General features: G+C 37.2%; 1 protein-coding gene across 1 annotated transcript in view; it reads left to right on the plus strand.

Moving 5' to 3' along the window:
* Positions 1 to 16,681, plus strand: part of LOC140167568 (forkhead box protein J3-like) — a 46,650-nt gene extending 29,969 nt beyond the window's left edge. The window contains exons 7-11 of the mRNA XM_072190868.1: positions 1,914 to 1,967; positions 5,305 to 5,928; positions 12,421 to 12,561; positions 13,757 to 13,924; positions 14,635 to 16,681. Of these exons, the coding sequence (XP_072046969.1) occupies positions 1,914 to 1,967; positions 5,305 to 5,928; positions 12,421 to 12,561; positions 13,757 to 13,924; positions 14,635 to 14,867 (1,220 nt within the window). The 3' untranslated portion in view covers positions 14,868 to 16,681. The remainder of the gene's footprint in view (positions 1 to 1,913; positions 1,968 to 5,304; positions 5,929 to 12,420; positions 12,562 to 13,756; positions 13,925 to 14,634) is intronic.
* Positions 16,682 to 20,070: the final 3,389 nt, after the last annotated feature.

Consider the following 20,070-nt stretch of genomic DNA (forward strand, 5'->3'; position numbering starts at 1 on the left):
TAATTGAAAGCACCAGATTATTTTCCATCAGATAAAATGTGACATCTATATCATTGATGAATATCATTCAATTACCAGGGATGATCAAGTTAATTGCTTTTCGGCCAATGAGAATGGTTGTTTCTTTTCACACAAGATGTAACATTTTATCTGATTGGTCGGTAACCAATCGCTCATCACTAGTGAATGTGAACTATAAATTCAGCTTGAATTTCCTGTATAATATGTATTTGTTTTAACTAGCCTCATTTTGCATGCAAAAATCACATTGTAATGGTTCGGAAAAAAATATGCAAATTGGCACCAGTCTGTCGTTTAACAATGCTGTATACTACCTGGCTTCCTGTAATGCTGACATCAAGTGCATTTGTGCATGCAACTCGATTTTGTATTGTGTTTGATTTTGCAAATAATTTAATGAATATTCTTTTGTTTTCAGGAATTGATAATAATGGAGGGAATCTTCTCGCTACTCAACTTGACTAAATTAATTCACATAGAGAGTTCAGATGCAAAAAGCGATATGCCTTCGCTGTCTTGTGTCGTTTTTTATCATTAAATATTGAAAAGCAAGAGAAACCATTACTATGCACCTTTTCGGTAAATCCCATAAGCCTTTGCGGGAGACCCGAGATGTTGTCATTTGACGTCACGCCAATGTACACACGTTTAGCGAATATTGTTACTGCGCTTGTAAGAGCCGTGAAATGCGCATCGGCGTGGCGACATCAGTGGTCTCCCAAGAAAGGCTTATGGGATTTCTAAAAGGTGAAGACCAAAAAATATTCGCTAGATATTTGTAACAAAACTCACATAAGACAGCCCTATGATACATAATCAAGGGCAATGAGTCGCATGTCGACCCTGGTCGAAAATGAGTTTTACCTATGTTTCTAAAGAGGACATTTAGAACTTTCAGAAACTGAAAACCTCATGTTGATACGACTTTTCTTTGCGAAGTTACATCAATTTATCAATCGCTGAAAACAATATGAAACAAAAAAATGTTAACACTTTCTTTGCCAATATCTCAAAATCAATATTAGCGACATCCGACTCATTTCCCTTGATCGTGTCATATATTGTGTGTTGCATCTTAAGTCTTCACGTCTTCTTAATTCTGTTAATAGGTCAGTTTGGTTAATGATTTTTATTTGTCAGTACTACTTAAGGTAACCCTGAGGTCATGGAATTTGGAATAAAGTTGTTTCTCATACAATATATACGAGTGACACCATTGAGCAAGATGAGTTTTTCACGGTTAAATGTCAAGATTCCTAAAAAGGAATCTAGAAACAATATGTGCTAAACATGATTTTTCTTACTTCATCTTATGCCAGCAATATGCTTCCTAAATGGTATGAACCAAAAAATGGGTAGCTTTATCCCCAATGGTGGTAGAATACCGGTATTGTTCTATGGTCCATTGTTAAACACAATTTTGCCTCTATAATCAATATTACTTGAGCAATTTAACTCAGAATTTGAAATCGGATTGTTTAGGCAATATTTGCCGTGGTAAGGTACATGAAACCATTATGAAAAAAATCAGACCACCCACCTTCAAATAAATGGCATAAATTATGTTTTCTTTCAACCATTGACTCATTTTGCTTGATAGTATCACTGGAATGACCGCTCCATATTTGGAATGGAATCACCCGTCTAGGGGGTGATTGAGCTTATACCCGCGATGTTACGGTACAGACAGGTAATGATAAGAAGTTTATTAAGAGAAAATTCTATTTTGTAAGTGCAGAAACAAAGTGAAATAGCAGAAGCCAAGGTCGTCATCATCTAGTTCATCAATTGAAGGTTTTGATCACAATTATCAAATTGATCTAAGTACTTATGTTTTGAATGAAAAATTCTTTTCTAAGCCCTACAATGTGCCTTTGTAATTGCAATCACAGGTCTAGTAAACAACAACAACCAGTTACAACTGTCACAGTTTTTAGCCGTAGCAGGTGAGATATACCCACCCCACCCTCCAACCACCCCCACCCCCACTCCAAAGAAATTCAACAACCAGGAGAATATATACCAGTTTTGCTTGTCACACATCAAGATTGAAAATTACCATATAATTACATGCGTAACTGCATGGCTATGTTAAAACATGCACATGTGCTTTATAATATTTGTTAATTTCATAAGCAGTGGCATAATATTAACTAATACAATATTTTGATGCTGTTATGTTGTGCTGTTTCGTCACAAATCAGTTCATTAGTGTTACATCAGATTAACCCCACGGGCACTTACAGACCCCCTGATTGGTTAGTTTTATGATGTAATCGACTTGAGTAACCAATCAAAGTAGAGCTTTCAGCAATTTCAACCTTAATCCCCTTCCAACCCTATTGACTATTCTTATCATGTCTCTGATTGGCTCAATATATGATATATACCCCCACGTTGTAACCAATCAAAGTAGAGCTGTCAGATCTTACAGCAATTTTAACCTTAATCCCCTTCAACCTTACTGACTATTCTTACCACATCTCTGATTGGCTCAATATATGATACACCCATCTTTGTAACCAATCAAATTAGTTCTTAGAGGCTGATAATTTTGCTGCTAGTGCCCATGGGGTTAAGTAATCAATTATGAAATTAATGCTTAGAAATTTATGGCTAATTTTAATCCCTATGAGTGACAATCAAACATTGATTTTTGTAATCAAGTATAGTACAAATCAAGAACAGTTCTCCCGTTTAATTTCTTTGCCTATAGTCCCCAGCACCCGGTTTCCCATAATCCTGTTTGCTTGCTGTGTTACCTAACCTGTGACAGATATTATCTTTTCTGAATTGAACTCTTTGTTTGAACTGGCTGGATGGGGATTCTGAAGCAATGCATTGTGGGATTATAAAAAGTTACGTTAAATATAAATTACTTGAATGGATCAAATTTATTCTGTATTAAAACAAGCGCTCACCTTATTTATGTTCAAAGAGGCAGCCGAGGAATACTTTGTAGTCTATTATTTGATGTCATAAGGCCAAGAAAGACCACATACATTTTTGTTACTGCTGCTTTGAAGATACTCTATTCTATTCCAATTGGAATCAATATGCAAAAGCTTTGTAAGAATATTTGTGGCATTGTCATTTCCTAATGTTACATGTACATGACAGATTTGGCTATAATTTCCCAATTTTAGTATCCAGGGTACCGCAAATGAAGTTGCATGTTTATTTTGAAGGAATATTTATATCTACATTTTTTCTGTGTTTTCAAGTTTTGTAATAAAAAGTTTGTCTATCATTCAACTGAGGTATATTCCACATTGCATTGATCGGTTTGAGACCAGTTTTCAATCCTTTTTGCATGTTTTCTGATTGATTGAACCATTCTGTTCTTAGCCTCATACTAAACCTACTTCATCGTTACTTTCATCTATAAGCTTAATGATACTGATATTATAGGGTAAACCACCTTCTTGGTCTATCCCGAAAGCTGTCACCCATTTTATCCTAACCCTGCGCACATCAATTCAAACATCATAACCGCACATGATGAACTGTGCAGTAATGATGTGAGATTCTGCGTGATTTATTATGGTTCATACATGGCGTTATCTAACAGCGCATATGACTGGTCAAGGGCTGGACATGAACAATGTTGATGCATGGCTGCTTTAGCGTGACAATTTCGGTATAGATAAAAACACATAAAAATGGGATTTTTAAGAGTAACATTTTATTTTTTGGTATTATTTGCTGAAATACAATCACTGAATATTGGGGTATTTATGAACAGGGTTTATTAATAGACTTGCGGGCATGATCATTGTTTATGTTCGAGGTAGATCTATCAGGCCCTCGATTCTATAAATGAATCCCCTAATCAACACGGCTAGTGACGATGTTCGCATTAGTAGAAATGACCAATCTTGAATGTTCGTTTGGTGATGAATGGTTATTCTATTTATTGGACTCTAAATTTACAAGGGTGCTACAAATTCATTTTCTGTTTTGAAGTATTTGTTTATTTATTAATATGAATTACATACTCTGCTGTTTTGTTAACATCTTTTTCCTTTTCAAACATACCATTTTAGTTGGTTATTCTGTTCTGAATCTGGAGTTTCAGTAATTTATTTGTGTGTATGTTGATGGGGAGGGTTTATAATTTCATGGTTTGTTTTGTAGTGTTTTGTTTGTTCTGATTTGGGCAAAATGAATTCTTGGAGTAAAACATACACATATTTGTGATCTACCACAAAATGAGAGCGTAGAGTCGCAAGTTGATAGTTTTAAGTCATCCTGGCTGTTGCGTTGGTGTTCTTTGTTTGACACACCTGTTCAAGCCAGTAGTATGTCTGTATGTCCTTTGTTAATGAGGGCACAATGTAGTCTTTGCTACAGACCATGTACCTATATTACCTATAGGGAGATAAACTACTGGGAACCACACACTCTTGGAAACCATTAAGCTTGTGTCCCCCTAAATTGCGAGTAGTCTTTGACAAAGACTATAATTTTTTGTGAAATGCGCAAAAAATGTGAAAATTTTGGTAAAACTGCCTGAATCTCTGGTATATTTTGGCAATTTTTTTGGAATCTTAAAATTTGGGCAACTTCAGCCTTATTCACCATGGCCTGGCGAGCCAATTCGCCATGCCTTGGCACTGAAAAGTTTTGGCAACACCGTCTTGCAGGGATGATCTGTGCCAACCTCTCAAACTGATACACTAGGATCCACAACATGCTCATCTATCAGGGGTCAGTTCTATAACCCCAATACATTTGTGCATTCTTTGAATGACCTTCGAAATTTTGAGTAGAATAACTCATACTCTGCAACATGAGGTCAAATTTTGCACTGTGATTGTTTGAGGTTATTGAACTATGCCATTGGGGTGAGGCTATTGTGGTCCATAGTGATACTTGGACCACAGATTTTCATTTTAGGATGTTCTGTTAATATTAAATTTAGCTTAAGTTAAGTAATGTATAAGTACTTGTATTTCTAACACAATTTTAATAAATAGTGAGTGTTTTTGTAATTCTATAGAAAGCAAATTTTTTTCTTTGATTTAATAGTTTTCAACTTTTGATTTCAGGTTGCTGATGAAACAAGAGTATTTTAACAACCATTTTTATTATCAGAGTTGACTAACTGGTTCACATATTTATTTAAGACTTCATTTCAAGAATTTCTCGCCAGGGGTTGTTTGTGGAATTCATCAGAATCAACATTACTTAAATAAAAACCGCTACTTTCACCTTAATTGTTGTTTTGACATTGTCATACTTCATATTTTGGCGTCTGTTTCACTGTGTCACAATCCACAGGCCAACCACGCTATCCGTCAAATATGCCAAATCAGAGACCGAACATGGGCAGCGGTCAACCCATGACTGGTCAGCCAACTCGAATAACAACTCGGTCATCTGCAAATATGGCCGCTGGGCATCAAACTTGCCAGCAACTACAGGGACATGGGGCTAGAATGCCTATTGCACAGCAAGACAGAATACCCAATTCTCAAGGGCCTAGAATAACTGTTACTCACCCAGGACAAGAGGCAAGAATGCCTCAACAAGGACAGGGCCAAAGAATGCTCCCTGGGGTACACCAGGGACAGGGGCCAAGAATGCCTACTAACCATATGCAACCTATGCCAAGTCATCTTCAACATCAAGGGCCTGGATCAAATAACATTAATGTCAGTCAGGCATCTATTATGCAACACAACATGCCGGGGCAAGTGTCCGGGCCGGCATCCAGGACCCGGAGCAGGTTATCAGTGTCAGATATGGGGGGAAACACAGCTACGACTATGTCCGGGTTGTCACGAAATATGCCCGGTGGTCAGGGTGGGCAGCCACCTATGAGAAATTCAAATAGTAACCAATTATCGGCACCGGGAACATCGTCATCATCTCAACAACAGCAACAGCAATATTACTCGTTAGGTGAGGATGCCACTATATATTGCAATCAAATCATGCTTGGGATGCTGTGGGTGTAACTATACTTAACACCCGGTTCTGCTGCAAGTGCACACCAGGATCGTATTGACTCCCCCATCTTACCTCCCCTACCCCCATTGCATTCTTTTCTCCTCTCCCCCGGGGTTAACTAACCGTGACCATTGCTTGATATTATTATTGACACATTTCTTTGAGTATGCTTATTATTTTGCACTATGATTTGCCTATGATCTATGACAGGTAGCTGCTGCCTTGTTTAGCCTTCATTTGGCTATTCGTTTAAAATCCACACTACCCCTGTGGAAGATTTTGGAAATATCTTCCACAGAGGGAGTATGTTTTTCAAATGTAATTGGCTAGCATTAATCATTTTGAAACCCATACTCCCCCCTGTATTATGGCTTTACCTATATCTTCCACGACCGGAGTGAGTATTTCAAATGGAAGTTACCCAATTGTGTATTCTTTTCAAAATTGATACTCCCTCTGTGGCAGACTATAGCTAAATCTTCCACATGGGTTGTGTGGATTTTAAATGGAATAGCCCGTTTCACCTTTTGATTTATATACGTAACACAGGGAATGTTCCTGCATGCTTCCGGTTCATTGTTTTCTCATCTTTTTTTGATAATTTCTTTATTGTTTTCTTTGCTATGCAGACTTTTTTTATAATTGTACTAGCTTTTAAGTGTTTCTTTAGTCAGGCATGATATAGTTGGTAGAATTTTATGTATTGACTGCTGAATGCGGTAGAATGCACTCTCATTGATAAGATGGATCAAACCATTTGATGTGTTCCTGAAATGCGGTCAGTCTTTTGGCAGAGTATATTTTTAACATATCACTCTCTTAAACAGTTAATATGCGAACTTTGATACCGTTCTGAACTGTTACAACTGAACATTAGCTTAAACGTTGTTGAGGAACAACACTTGCTGGCTGTAGATATGCATCTAGGGCTACTGAAGGTGAAGGTGACTTAAATGTTTCGTTGACACATTGTATAGCAGTATTGCTCTTGAGCTATATAGATGTACATGTATAAGCCTGACTAGATATGACACACTTGATTCTATTATTTAATGCATAATTTATGATTTTAAGGAATGCAGAACAGCTATGCCAGTTGAAATCCATACAACCCCTATGGAAGACATGACCTTGATCTCTCACACGGGGTGTAGATTTCAAATGGAGTTGCCCATTCAGGTAACCCCATTTGAAATTCACACTCCCTCTGTGGCAGATTAAGGTTGTGTCTTCCATAGGGGGGTATATGGATTTCAACTTGAAAGGCCCATTCAAAAGCTTTGTCTTATTCTCTCTTTTTATTAACTTCCCAATACCATTAATATTTTTTGCAATTTTCTATCAACAAAGAATTAAAAAAGGTTGCTTGCAGAATTTAAATTTGACTTACGATGCAAACTTTTTGCTCACTCTGAAATGATATGCATGATTAAGATATATGTGTGACATGGTTAAGGGGAAAACTCTAGTCGGAATTATCATTTATTTAAGAAGAAAATGTATGTGGCAGTGGCATATAGTGATATAAAATTGGATTGATTGAGCCCATATTTATTGGTCGAGCTATGAGTTTTAAAATATTCATAGCTCGAGACCAATAAATATGGGCTCAATCAATCCAATTTTATATCATTATTATGTTTTGGTTTTGATGAGTCCAATTTGGACTTTCAAAGTGGTTTATAGTCGCATGCTCAATATTTGTCATTGTGTTGCATACATACCTGGGCAACTGTTTTACTCATATTGAGACTTTCCACTTGCACACTTACTGGGTTTTTTTGTTTTAAATGATCCTCCTGAAGGAACTTGCACAAGCTTGGAAGATTAGTAAAGTTGTGAAGTTGTGGTTTCTTCCATTGTTGAAAGCTTCATCCATCTGTTATTTACAGTCTGTCTACATCCAAGTACAAACCAAATCTGTGGTATCAGGGGTCGATGCTTTGCATCACACGCAGCACGTAAAGAGCGTGTTGCGCTTGGCAAGTATAAATCGCGCAGCAGTTGGCGCGCCAAAGAAGCATTGCACTGAAATAATTATTCTCATACCTCCAGTTTCCGAGGTCTATTTACTTTGTACTTCTACATGTATGTAGACAGACTGTAATTATGCAGGCAATTCATTTTGGTGAGAAAAAAAATGATACCATTACCAAAAAAAAAAAGTAACACTCACTCTCTTTTGGCATTTCTGACAAATCTGATGTACAGGGTGTCCCAAAAGTCTCGATACCTTTTTGAACCGTCATATCTTTCGCTAGGATTGACCGAGGGGAAATCAAAATACATATTTGAAAAGAGTAAATTATGGCAATTATTTGGATGCCAAACATGGTACATTTTCCTTCGTTAATAAGACATACATGACCAATGAACAATGCAACTCAAATGCAACATGTAAATACTGGTAACCAAAAATATGCGTTTCGCGTTGAGGTTATAAAATCGATTTTTAGACTTCGCTCCTCGCCTTCTATTCTAGTAAAATTTTGAAGAAAAAGCTTATCTTGTTCTGTTATGATATGGTTGATGATGATATATTGAAATCATTTCTTCATAGAATTTCCAATCTAACAATGGTTATATATTCAAATAGAAGTTTCAACCATGGCCCTGATCACACTGATGATGAAGCACGGACAGAAGATTAGAATATCCCTTGACTTTTGAACACTTGTAATGGAAAACAACTGGTTGTTTCCTCGGGTTTGCAATTACAATATGAAGAACGATACTTTAATGTTGACCTCCCCGTCTTTCATTATCCACTGCGAATTATTAAGAGTTATGTCCTTACATTCCTGGTGCAGGAACCTTGTGCATGTTGTGAGAGAGCAGATAATTGGAGAATGGAATATTACACAACTTTAGAAGATAGCTTTTGCTAGCTTGATTTCTGAATGAAATCAAAGCATTAGTACACAATTCCTGGTGTTGTATGTCATCTTGATAGTCTATTTCTATAATATGAGAACTGTTTGATATTTGCAATTGAATTGAATGGAGAGAAATTGGTCTTGGAAGTTGAGAGAAGGTAATGGATAGTTGGGATCCGGAGATGAGCTGTAAACGTATTGTATGGTTTTTGTGTGTAATATGCCCAGCTGTTTCACCGTAGATAATTTATTATGTTAGTGGGTTTATATGTCAAATTTGGTGTCAAAACAATTGCCAGAGTTTTCTCTTTTCAACGATACCTTCACTTTTGTTATCGCGTGCTGAATACTAGAGTTATGAACGTTTAAAATGGTATCGAGACTTTTGGGACACCCTGTATTTCCTTTGACCATGCCACTGTCCTCTGAAATGATCGTGCTCTGGGTAAGAATGGTAGCAGTAACCTTGGTAACACGTACCTAAATGTACATTAAGTTTTATTATTGCAGCTACTGCCTGTGACACGCAAATTATGCATGATGATGGTGTTGAGGCGACAACCACACCCATCCCATTCATGATTTTATAAGTTATTAATTACTGATCATGAAGTTATCGAATAAGACCTGCATGTGATTTTTTCACAACATTTGTTTTTAGAATTGTATAATCTTTATAATTTCACGCCTATTGCATTGTCATTTTGAATGTCAATGAATGCATGCAACTATTTAGCCATGCAAATGCCAGCGATCATGCACTGCCATGCAACCAGTATATAGCTAACATTTCATAACCTGCATCTAATTATACTTACAGAGCATGCTAAACTATGTCAATTTTGTGTCTTAACTCCCTGAGCACTACCTGCCGATCTAACATTGCTTCTGATTTGTCAGTTATGTGATATCTTCACTTTAATCACCAATCAGAATAGAGCTTTGCAAATAATTCACCCCAATTTTTTGCATGGTGAAATTATTCTAACAATGTTGCTGATTGGTCCCATCGATAATGAAAACTTCTTTTTGACCAATAGGCAGGTAGTTCTCATGGGGTTAAGAGGTTCGTTTTACGTTTTTATTTGAAGAAAGCAGTTCACCAATAACCATTTTTAGATGAAGTTTCTAGAGATAATCTGAGATGACAGTATTTTTTATTTGAAATTTTGATTTGACAAAAATGTATTCCGAATATGGAGTAAAATACTAATTTTAAAACAAGAGAATGTATGTGTCCTCTATAGGGTGACTCATGTAGCTAACAAAATACTGGACAGAATTAGCTGACCCTACTGTATAACACTTTGCTTAACACTGGGGGAAATGAAGTAGCAGCCATGTGGAATGAATGTCACACAAAGGGACCAAAATATTGTATAGATCTCTGCCATTTTTCCACGCATGCCCTCATGACGTAATGAGCAACATCAAATACAGTCAGGGCTGTGTTTACACAATTTGCGCATAACAATAACACCTACAATGTAGCACATTATTGCACAAACACATTACATGCGGAATTTGCAATAAAAAAAGTTTTTTGTGCATGGCAGATCAATCTTAAGGTATACTTTATTTTGCCCTCTATGTGACATGCCAATATGGCAGAGCCTGGATTCTCTCTAATGATTCTAATTAGTAGCCAAAACAACGATTTGAACCCAGGACCATTTATTACTAGTCCGATGTTCTACTCATTGTACATATTTGAATATCTGGATGCCTTTGCTTTCCTTCATTATTAAACAATGCATGCTACAGCACTAACTATTAAATTTGCAACTTCACAGGTTAAAATTATACTATGTTCAGCTCATTAATAGATGAGACTCTTGCATCGTAATGGTGTATACTGTCGTTGGGCATGGAAAACCTCCAGTGTCTTTTGCCCCTGAACATGTTTAAAGCAAAACCCCCTATGTAACTTGTTGGCAGTTTTGCTTTAAACATGTTCAGGGGCTAAAAACACATAGGAGGTTTTTCCTGCCCAACGACGCAACACATATGCAAAGAGCATTTTGGTGTGACTGACTGGCGATTTGTGAATTTAGTTCATTGATTTGTAGAGTAACAAAAAATGAATAATTTTCACCTATTACAAGTTGAACATAGTATAAGTATTGTACTATAATTGTGAATTGGTAATATGATATTGTTTTATTTAGTGATATGTATTCTACTTACTATGGATTTTGATTGGTGTGTGTAGCAATATTTAAAGCCTTGTAGATATTGACCTCCTGGACACTACTGGTCATCTAACAGCATTTCTGATTGGTTGATAACTTGAAATGCTCATTTCAATTGCCAATTATGACTAGGCTTTTACGTATTTATGGTCAAACTTGCATTTTGCAGATGATCTTATTAATACCCTCCTTGATTGGTTAAAAATTGGACACAATATTCATTTTGGCCAATCGGCAGGTGGTTCTCATGAGGTTAAATTATTTTTTGTCATAAGAATGAAGATTTGCCAGGTTCACAGTTTCAACAAATTTTATTGCATGATATTTATGGATTTCACGGACAAGCGGGTAAAACAAGCTGCCGAAAGTTTTATAAGGGTAAACGTTGACATTATATAAATTATATTTCATATTTTCTGCTGTCATAACTGAAACACATCAAGCATTCCATGCATAGACTAAGTGATCTTAAAAACAAAATAAAAAAATTGAATTTGCCAGCTGAATATCACACAGAAAGCCTGCGCAAAATCCTATTTGTCCCAAACTGCAAGCAAGTGAATGGTTTTAAAATTAAGGGGCTAGCTGTCATTTTCTTTGAAAATGGGGGAGGTTTCAAAAATTATGTCAGTGACTAGAGTCAACTTTTTTTTAAAACCATCGACCCGAAGTTTGATAACTTTTATGACCCCTACCTTTTGTTCATCAAACAAATACAAATTGATGCAGTTCAAGAGATGGGGTTATAAATGACTTTGAGGCTTTTTGAAGATATCAAAGGAGCTCATGTTTGAAAAATGTTATAACACCCCCCCATCGTAGTATGTCAAAAACTAATGACTCACGCATATTTGGGACCCCCTTCCAAAGAAAATGACAAGTCTCCTAATGAATCATTTGTGAAGGTACAATCATAATTCTAATCTTGCATTTTCTTTTCATTTGTCTTTCCCCTTATCCTTTCATCATTTTTTGTTTCCTTTCACGTTGTTGCCACTCTTTTTCCCTTTGTCATCTCTTTTTCTGCTTCATCTTTTTTTTTTTTTTTGATTTGATTTGATTTGAATTTTTTTTTTTTTTTTATTTATTTATTTTTTTTATTTTATTTTTTTTTTTCTGCTCTTGATGTGTTCATCACATTTTCTCCTCTTTTTTCCTTCTACTCTTTCTTTTCTTCGTGCAATCTGCCTTTTTCCGCTCACTCCTCTTGCCATTTCTCTCTTCTCTCCTCTATATCTCCTTCTCTGTTCCTGACCTTCCTCTCTGCCCCTCTTCTCTTTCATCACATGTCTCTTTTTCCTTCCCATCATGCACCTCTATCTTTTCCCATCATGCACCTCTCTATCTTTTCTATCATCATTTCCCCCTATTTACAGGTCAAGGTAGCCTAGGAAACTCTGCCAACTTCTCCAACTCTGCCAGCTTTGATTGGCTGAACAATATAGACCTGCTGAAAGAGAGTGTGAAAGCAGCAAGTAGTTACAATTGGTCTGACATTGATGTCTCACAGTTCCAAGGTAATTATAGCCAACTTTGTGTTGTCATATTTATCTGTAGGATCAAAGGACCTTGCAGTTTAAAAGGCAAGGCTCTCATAGTCTGTCGTCTTGCGAAAAATCACCCAAAAGATGTCAGACTATAGCCGGGCCCAGAGATGCCACTTTTCAGGTTTTTCCAAATTCCTGTGAGTCCAAATTCCTGTGTTTTTATTTTCAGCCTGTTTTAGGGCTTTTTGGCTTGCATTCACATGCTTTTTCAGGTTTTTTAGCCAGTTCCAGGTTGTTTTCATTAGTAAAACTGAGTGGCATCTCTGCCCTGGCCTTAATAAAATCTTGGCTATGAATGGTGCTACATTTGTATAATTGGAGACTGAATTAAAACTGTTTTACCGCTGTGTTTTCAATCATAATAACAACTCGTAAACAAATCAATTTGAGTTTGATTGACAGGTGACATCAGACGCAAATTAGTATTTTTAATTCAGTCTTAAATTAATTAATGGTTTATGGGTTGTCTGGAGGTTACCTGCATGTAACGCACTATGAATTATGTTACTTAAGTCTAAGTGTGTGGGTTTTCTTGTCACTCAGTGATGCCAATGTCGCACCTTAGGCACTTAATTGGGCTACTTGGCAATTACTCTTATGTATTATCCTGTCAAGTTAGCTGAATATAATTATGAGTCTCTTTGAAAGGTCTGTACTTCCAGCAATATTTATATAATTTGCTGAGGAGGATGCCCTCAATGTTTTTCTAAATTCTGATTTTTACACGATTGTAGTGAACTTGAATTAATTAATTAACTAACATACTCTGCTGCAATAGTCAAGGCTTTGAATGGTTGCAGATTTGAATCAGTGCACATACGCGTTTGCGGAAAATGGCCCTTCTACGCTTGTGTGTATGTACACCCCGCTGTACTAGGTTGTTGCATGCGATTCAAATCTACTGTGAAATCCAACATGTGTCACGCTCAACTTGAGACAAGACAGACTTGAGTCCGTGCGGCAGCGCTGTGGGTATGTCGCCTCAGTCAGATATCAGTCCACGACACATGCCACCATGTGATTAATTTTCACAGACATGTATGTCTCACACTTTGTACACTTAACTTTGTAATCTTGTTCTTAATCACTTCCATTCTTTTGCACTGCAACTCCTGACACATTTCCCCCTTGTTTCCTCAAGGTCTTTCTCGTCCCTTTGTTACAGGTCTGATGGAGAGTATGAGGCAAGCAGACATGAAGAATTGGTCGCTGGAACCGGAACAGTTTGCAGACTTGGCCGCTTCGCTCAGCCAGTTCTTCCAACAGACGGGTTTACTGCAGCAGAGTGGTATGGGACTTGGTGGAAATCCGGTCCTTGGGAATCTATCACCGGGTATGTTTGAATGGTTTTTGTGGCTTCGATTAGATTGAATTCTTTGTCCCCTGCCAACTGTTTGTGTCACTGTCTTGTGGTTTTTGCGACATTTACAGAAAAACAAACATTCCAAAATGTGATTGATACAAAAAATTATATGCGATTTTTTGGTTGTGATTGTGAACCATAGCGTGATGCGCCCCCACATCTTTGTTCACTGTTTTGATGAGATCACAAGCTTAATGTTCTAAATATGTATCAAATATGTCAGATGCAGGTCAAAGGTTAACTTTGGCACAACTGCACAAAATCTGGGAACTGAAATTTACACATAAGTTTCTCATTGGTCAACTAACTGACTTAGGGTGTCAAGCTAAGTTAGGATGCCTGAAAGCCCTTCCTGATAATCCGCAATGTCTTAAAGAGGGTCCACCATCCCCACGCAACAAAAGGTGGATGTCGTTCCAGGCAAGTCTTAAGCCACTACTGGCATTTTACACTTCAGTTCTCATTTGATTGTCTTGTGTTCCTGACAATTATACCATTGAAATGCATGTAACTTGAATTTCATTGTATTATTGTAATTGTCATACAATTAATAAATCGTAAACCCAAATCCCTCCCTTGGAATTGCAGCTGCTATTCAAAAGTCTTAGCAACATCATACCTGCTAGAACGGACTATGAACTAATTGAATTTTTTTTGTATTTTCCCTTAAACCTTTACAGGGAGTTACAATAGCAGCAATAATAGTATCACAGTGTCAACGCCAGGAGGTTCCTCTATGATGGGGTCGCCGCCATCGATGCTGAGTCCGTGCGGCAGCGCTGTGGGTATGTCGCCTCAGTCAGATATCAGTCCACGACACATGCCACCATTACAGCCACGCCCACCTCCGATGCCGGCGGATCTTGGGAACGACGATGTAGAGGATAATTTTGATTGGGATAAGCTGTTATAGTTAACGGTTTATGTGTATATGTACACTCTTGGAAATGTTAATTTTGCAATGCCATATCATGCATGTAAAATTCATAGATCTTCATACCAGTGACATGGTCAAAAGAGCAGGCTGAAAAAACTGTTTTGGATCCTGGGAAGATGAATCAAATTTCACTCCAAGATACAAATAATTTATAATGTATTTCACTTCAGTGAACGGCTATTTTCAGAGCCACCAAAACTTTTTTACATTAGAGATAGGCGAGGTCTGTTTGTTCTCTGTTGAGAAGGGGCAGTCTTCAGTGAACGGCTCTTTTCAGAGCCATCAGTAGCAAGAGGGCGGCCTACATGTCTCATACTTGGGTACTTTGTCCTCAAGAAGTCGGAGCTACTCCTGACGGACGCTTGGCAGTTCAAACTTGTCCAACGGCGAAACCACTAAAGACTTACTAATTGTTTTTCTTGCATGGGGAAATCCCGAAATTTCCCTTGAATAAGCTTCCTGGATTGGCCATTTTTTCCAGACCTCTAAAAGTGTCATGCCATCTATGACTTAACATGGAAAACCCTAAAGCTCTTAGTCTTTCTACAAGAAAAGTGTTAATGCCCAAAATCCATGAAATATAATAGAACAGATTTGCAGGGCTTTAGAATGTTTTAGTAGTGGACTGGAGTCAGTACCAAATAGTTCGAAGAATTAAGACCTTGTCGACAATAAAGAGACCAAACTCTGAACAAAACCAGTATAAACTTAGTGCCAAAAATGGCATAAATAAACACAATCAAAATGTGGTGAAAAGAGTATTCTGCAGTACTCTGCAGTATTCTGAACTATATTCTGTGTATGAAGATCTTTGAATTGAACTGTAATGTAGTCTTTCTGAAGACTATATCATCCTTTGAACCTCACCTACCAAAAACAAACCCATCCCAGTCTCCGTATGAGACTAATGCCACTGTGGCACATAGCGTAATATGTAGTTTCTTTCATATTTGTAATATTGATGTGTTTGTTTATCTTTTATTATGAATCTATGTGCCTTTCACATCATTGGGCTATTCCAGATGAAATCCATACACCCACTGGAAGACATGACCTTAATCTCCAACACAAAGGATGTAGATTATAAATGGAATCTCCCATTAAGGTAACCCCATTTGAAATTCACACTCCCTCAGTGGGAGATTAAGCTCATGTTATCTGTATGGGGTGTATGGATTTCAACTGGAATAGCCCATTATGTGTTTGTCCGTCTCCCATTATGAATCTGTGCCTTTCACATCATTGTAATCCTAAGTAGAGAAAAGTTTTATAGAACACAGTTGGAAACAACATAATGTAATTTTCAGAAAGTTTTTTTGATAGAAATGTTGTTTCCCATGCTAAGTTAATATATCATGTCATCTTGCGTAATTCTCCATATTTATATGATGAATCATTTTATACTAAATCAGGGAAGATACACACATTTTGCTATGAGATTTAAAATGATGTCCAGTTCCGAGTTTTGGATGGAAGTAACTGTGCATTGCTTCTAAGCTATACTAAAATGATCTCAATAGCAGTAAAAGTTAGATGGGTTTGTAGGTTCAAATTGTCTCTTGACTGAATGGGTAGTAAATTAATTCGAGTCGAGTTGTGTGGAATCATACTTGAGGTAAAGTTTGTTCGGCCCGGCTTATAATTGGCGAAAAAAATAAGACTCACAACATGGTGTATTGTTATAGAATGGCGTGCACGCAGCTACAATGCATAATGCGTGACTAGTGCACGCTTAATGTGAATTGACACAAGCATGAGTTGGGACTTTTTTGATTTGTGCAGCAACAAAATACAAATATTTTTTACCAATTATAAGCCGAACAAACTTAAGTATGGTTTCGCACAACTGTAACACAGTACATGGAGCTTAAAACTTTCAATGAATAATTTGAGATCACATATATATCATTATAAATGGCTCATAGTGTGAATGAACTGCTAAAATATAGTTGCCTGAAATATAAATTATGTCACATACACAGTGGGTTCGAATCTCAATACATACAGTCCATACAATGAAAATGGTACCGGGTATGTGTTAATTGCTTTACAAATCTGCTTGCCATATCGAGATAGAGGACAATGCTTTACAAATCTGCTTGGCATATCGAGATAGAGGACAAACATGGAAGAGGGTCCTGTGGATACCTTGGGAGCTAGAGCTAGTAGAAGCATATAAAGTACCTGGTATTTTATTGTGTGGACTGTGTTATTTGACCGCATGTCATCACCTTAATGTACATTTTATTTGATGGTTAGTTTTGTAGATGTTAAAAAATCCTTTGGACTGAAGTGCAATGTTTTGGGGGTTAGTGGGTATTTAGAGCTTATAATTACAACATTGAATAATTGCAGTAGAAGGTGCCTAATGGGCTATTCTATTTAAAATCCACACCACCCCTGTGGAAGATTTTGGAAATATCTTCCGCAGGGGGGAGTATGAATGAACAGAATGAACACATTATCACCTCCATTTGAAACTCACCCTCCCTCAGTGGAAGATTCAGGTTGAATCTTTCTCCATGGGCGTATGAAATTCAAATGGAGCTACCTAATGTATTCATTCCATTTGAAGTTCATACTCTCCCTGTGGCAGATATTTCCAAAATCTTACACAGGGGTAGTGTGGATTTGAAATGGAATAGCCCAATTCAGTTGCAAATTGAAATCTGTATAGTTTGTCTAAAACCACTTTGTGTATTTTTACTTGGAGCTAGAACATATGGATAGGGTTTATTAAAGGTACAAAATAAAGGGGGATAATAATATTTGGGTACATTGTTGTACCTGCATGTATAAATGAGCAAACTTATTTCTGAAATATGAACTTGGTTTCTACAAAAATCAAGTGTCAAACAAATATGACCCCAATTTGTAAACATGCCCTTGAATTTAATGATTGTGTTGTCAGTCGCGCAGGCCACATGTGTACACCTGTCAATCAAGCAGCTGTGCATCCCATTGGTCTGCACTACATTGGGCGGGGCTTCTTTAGCCATCTTCTTAGAGAATTTGCATGTGGAGATCACAAAATGGCGATGTCTGTGCGACAAGGCTATTGACTCAGAATTGCCTTTCTGATTTGCACACTCTCAGGGGCTTCTCTCATATTTCCGTATTCTCATTTTGAATCTGGTCTTTTTTTTAGGTGGGCAATAAATTGCTCTCCCGAAGGTAAGGAGAGTGATTAAGGAGAGATGTAGGGAAGCCCTTCAGATTTGTCCACTTTAATATTTCCGTATTCTCATTTTGAATCTGGTCTTTTTTTAGGTGGGCAACAAATTGCTCTCCTGAAGGTAAGGAGAGCAATTGAGGAGAGTTGTTGGGAAGGCATTCATTACTTTGGTACATTACTTGTTATGGTTCCAATGAGCTAAGAATCACACATAACAGGTGTTTTTATGATAGTATTTTAGCAGAGTTATTAAACAATCTCCTTCGGGATATACTAGATCAGCAGGTTTACAGCAGAATCTCTCTTGAAGGAATTGTACATGTTTCATGTTCACTTTCAGAGGCTTCTCTCATATTTCCGGATTCTCATTTTGAATCTGGTCTTTTTTTAGGTGGGCAACAAATTGCTCTCCTGAAGGTAAAGAGAGTGATTGAGGAGAGCTATTGGGAATACCTTATAATTGATGTCATTCATTACCTGCGTACATTACTTGTTATGGTTCCAATGAGCTAAGAATCACACATAACAGGTGTTTTTATGATAGTATTTTAGCAGAGTTATTAAACAATCTCCTTCGGGATATTGGGCAATTCCATTTAAAATCCACACTACCCCTGTGGAAGATTTTAGAAATATATATTCCACAGTTGGAGTATGATTTTCAAATGAAATGAACACATTAGGCAGCTCCATTTGAATTTCATACACCCTCTGAGAAATATTCAACCTGGATCTTCAAAGAGAGAGGGGGAGTTTTAAATGGAGCTGCCTAATGTGTGCATTCCATTTGAAATTCATACTCCCTCTGTGGAAGATATTTCCAAAATCTTCCACTGTGGTATTTTGAATTTTCAATGGAATAGCCCAATTACTAGATCAACAGGTTTACAGCAGAATCTCTCTTGAAGGAATTGTAATGTTTCATGTTTCCACCAAATATAATCTTGCAGGGTAAAATACTCACAGCATGTTCAGTTAATTGCAATCATACTAGATAATTGTAATAATTAATTAATAACAGAAATAAATGCTTGACACTCTATGACATTTGATGACCATACCTACAGTGTTTATTATCATATCCAATATGATTGGTTATTTCATGTGTAAAAAGTTGGGCTAAGTGCAGTGATTTATAGTGCGCCACACAAAGGCATAAAGTCACAAGCCTCAGCACACTATACAAGTAATTCCCTGACCACTGTGGCCCAAGACACACCATAAAAAATAAGACATTTCATTAGATTGGATTATTTTTACGTACTTGTAGTAACACTGTATAGTATTTGGTCTATTCAAGTTGATGGGTGACAGCGTATACCAATATGTCACATGTTCTGTCAAACTGCGGTAAAAGGCTGGGGCCAAAGGCATGTACATAAATGTCATTTGTTTAGTATCGACCTGTAGCAACTGTTCAATGTGATGCCTTAGGCGGTGTTGGGCAGTATAGGCCAGGTTTTTGACAGAAACATGACATAAGTTTTCAGTAGCGGACACCTGGTGTAATGAAGTAGACCTAATTGTTCTTACGTTGATGTAAAAAAGTTACAGTATATTTTGTAAGCTAAAATTGACGACCATGATGTCTGCCGCAATGCATGCAGGGATTGAGTGTGTGCTGTGAAAGCAGGGATTGAGTGTGTGCTGTGAAACTGTTTCGTAAGGGAAGGGGGTATGTTTACAAGATGGAAGTGTCAGTGGATGAGCACCCGTGCAACAACTTTTCAAATACCAAACAGAATGGTGTTATGTTTTTTTTGTGTACTCTCGATCTTCTCGGTGAGCTTCAATCATGGTCAGAGCAGGCTCAGAAATCTGACCCAAACCTTGTGAATGAGGTAACACTAATAGGCAGTGTTTTGCAAACCATCATGAGCATGTGCATGAAGCATTGATGCAATTGACCGAACAGATCATAGATTTGTTGGTATGATTGGGACTGCACTTCCATGTCTGTGCTGCTTGGGCTTTATCCACGAAAAATTGTGATAAAATGTGTAG

Source organism: Amphiura filiformis, chromosome 13, assembly GCF_039555335.1.
Source record: "Amphiura filiformis chromosome 13, Afil_fr2py, whole genome shotgun sequence".
NCBI classification, from domain to species: domain Eukaryota; kingdom Metazoa; phylum Echinodermata; class Ophiuroidea; order Amphilepidida; family Amphiuridae; genus Amphiura; species Amphiura filiformis.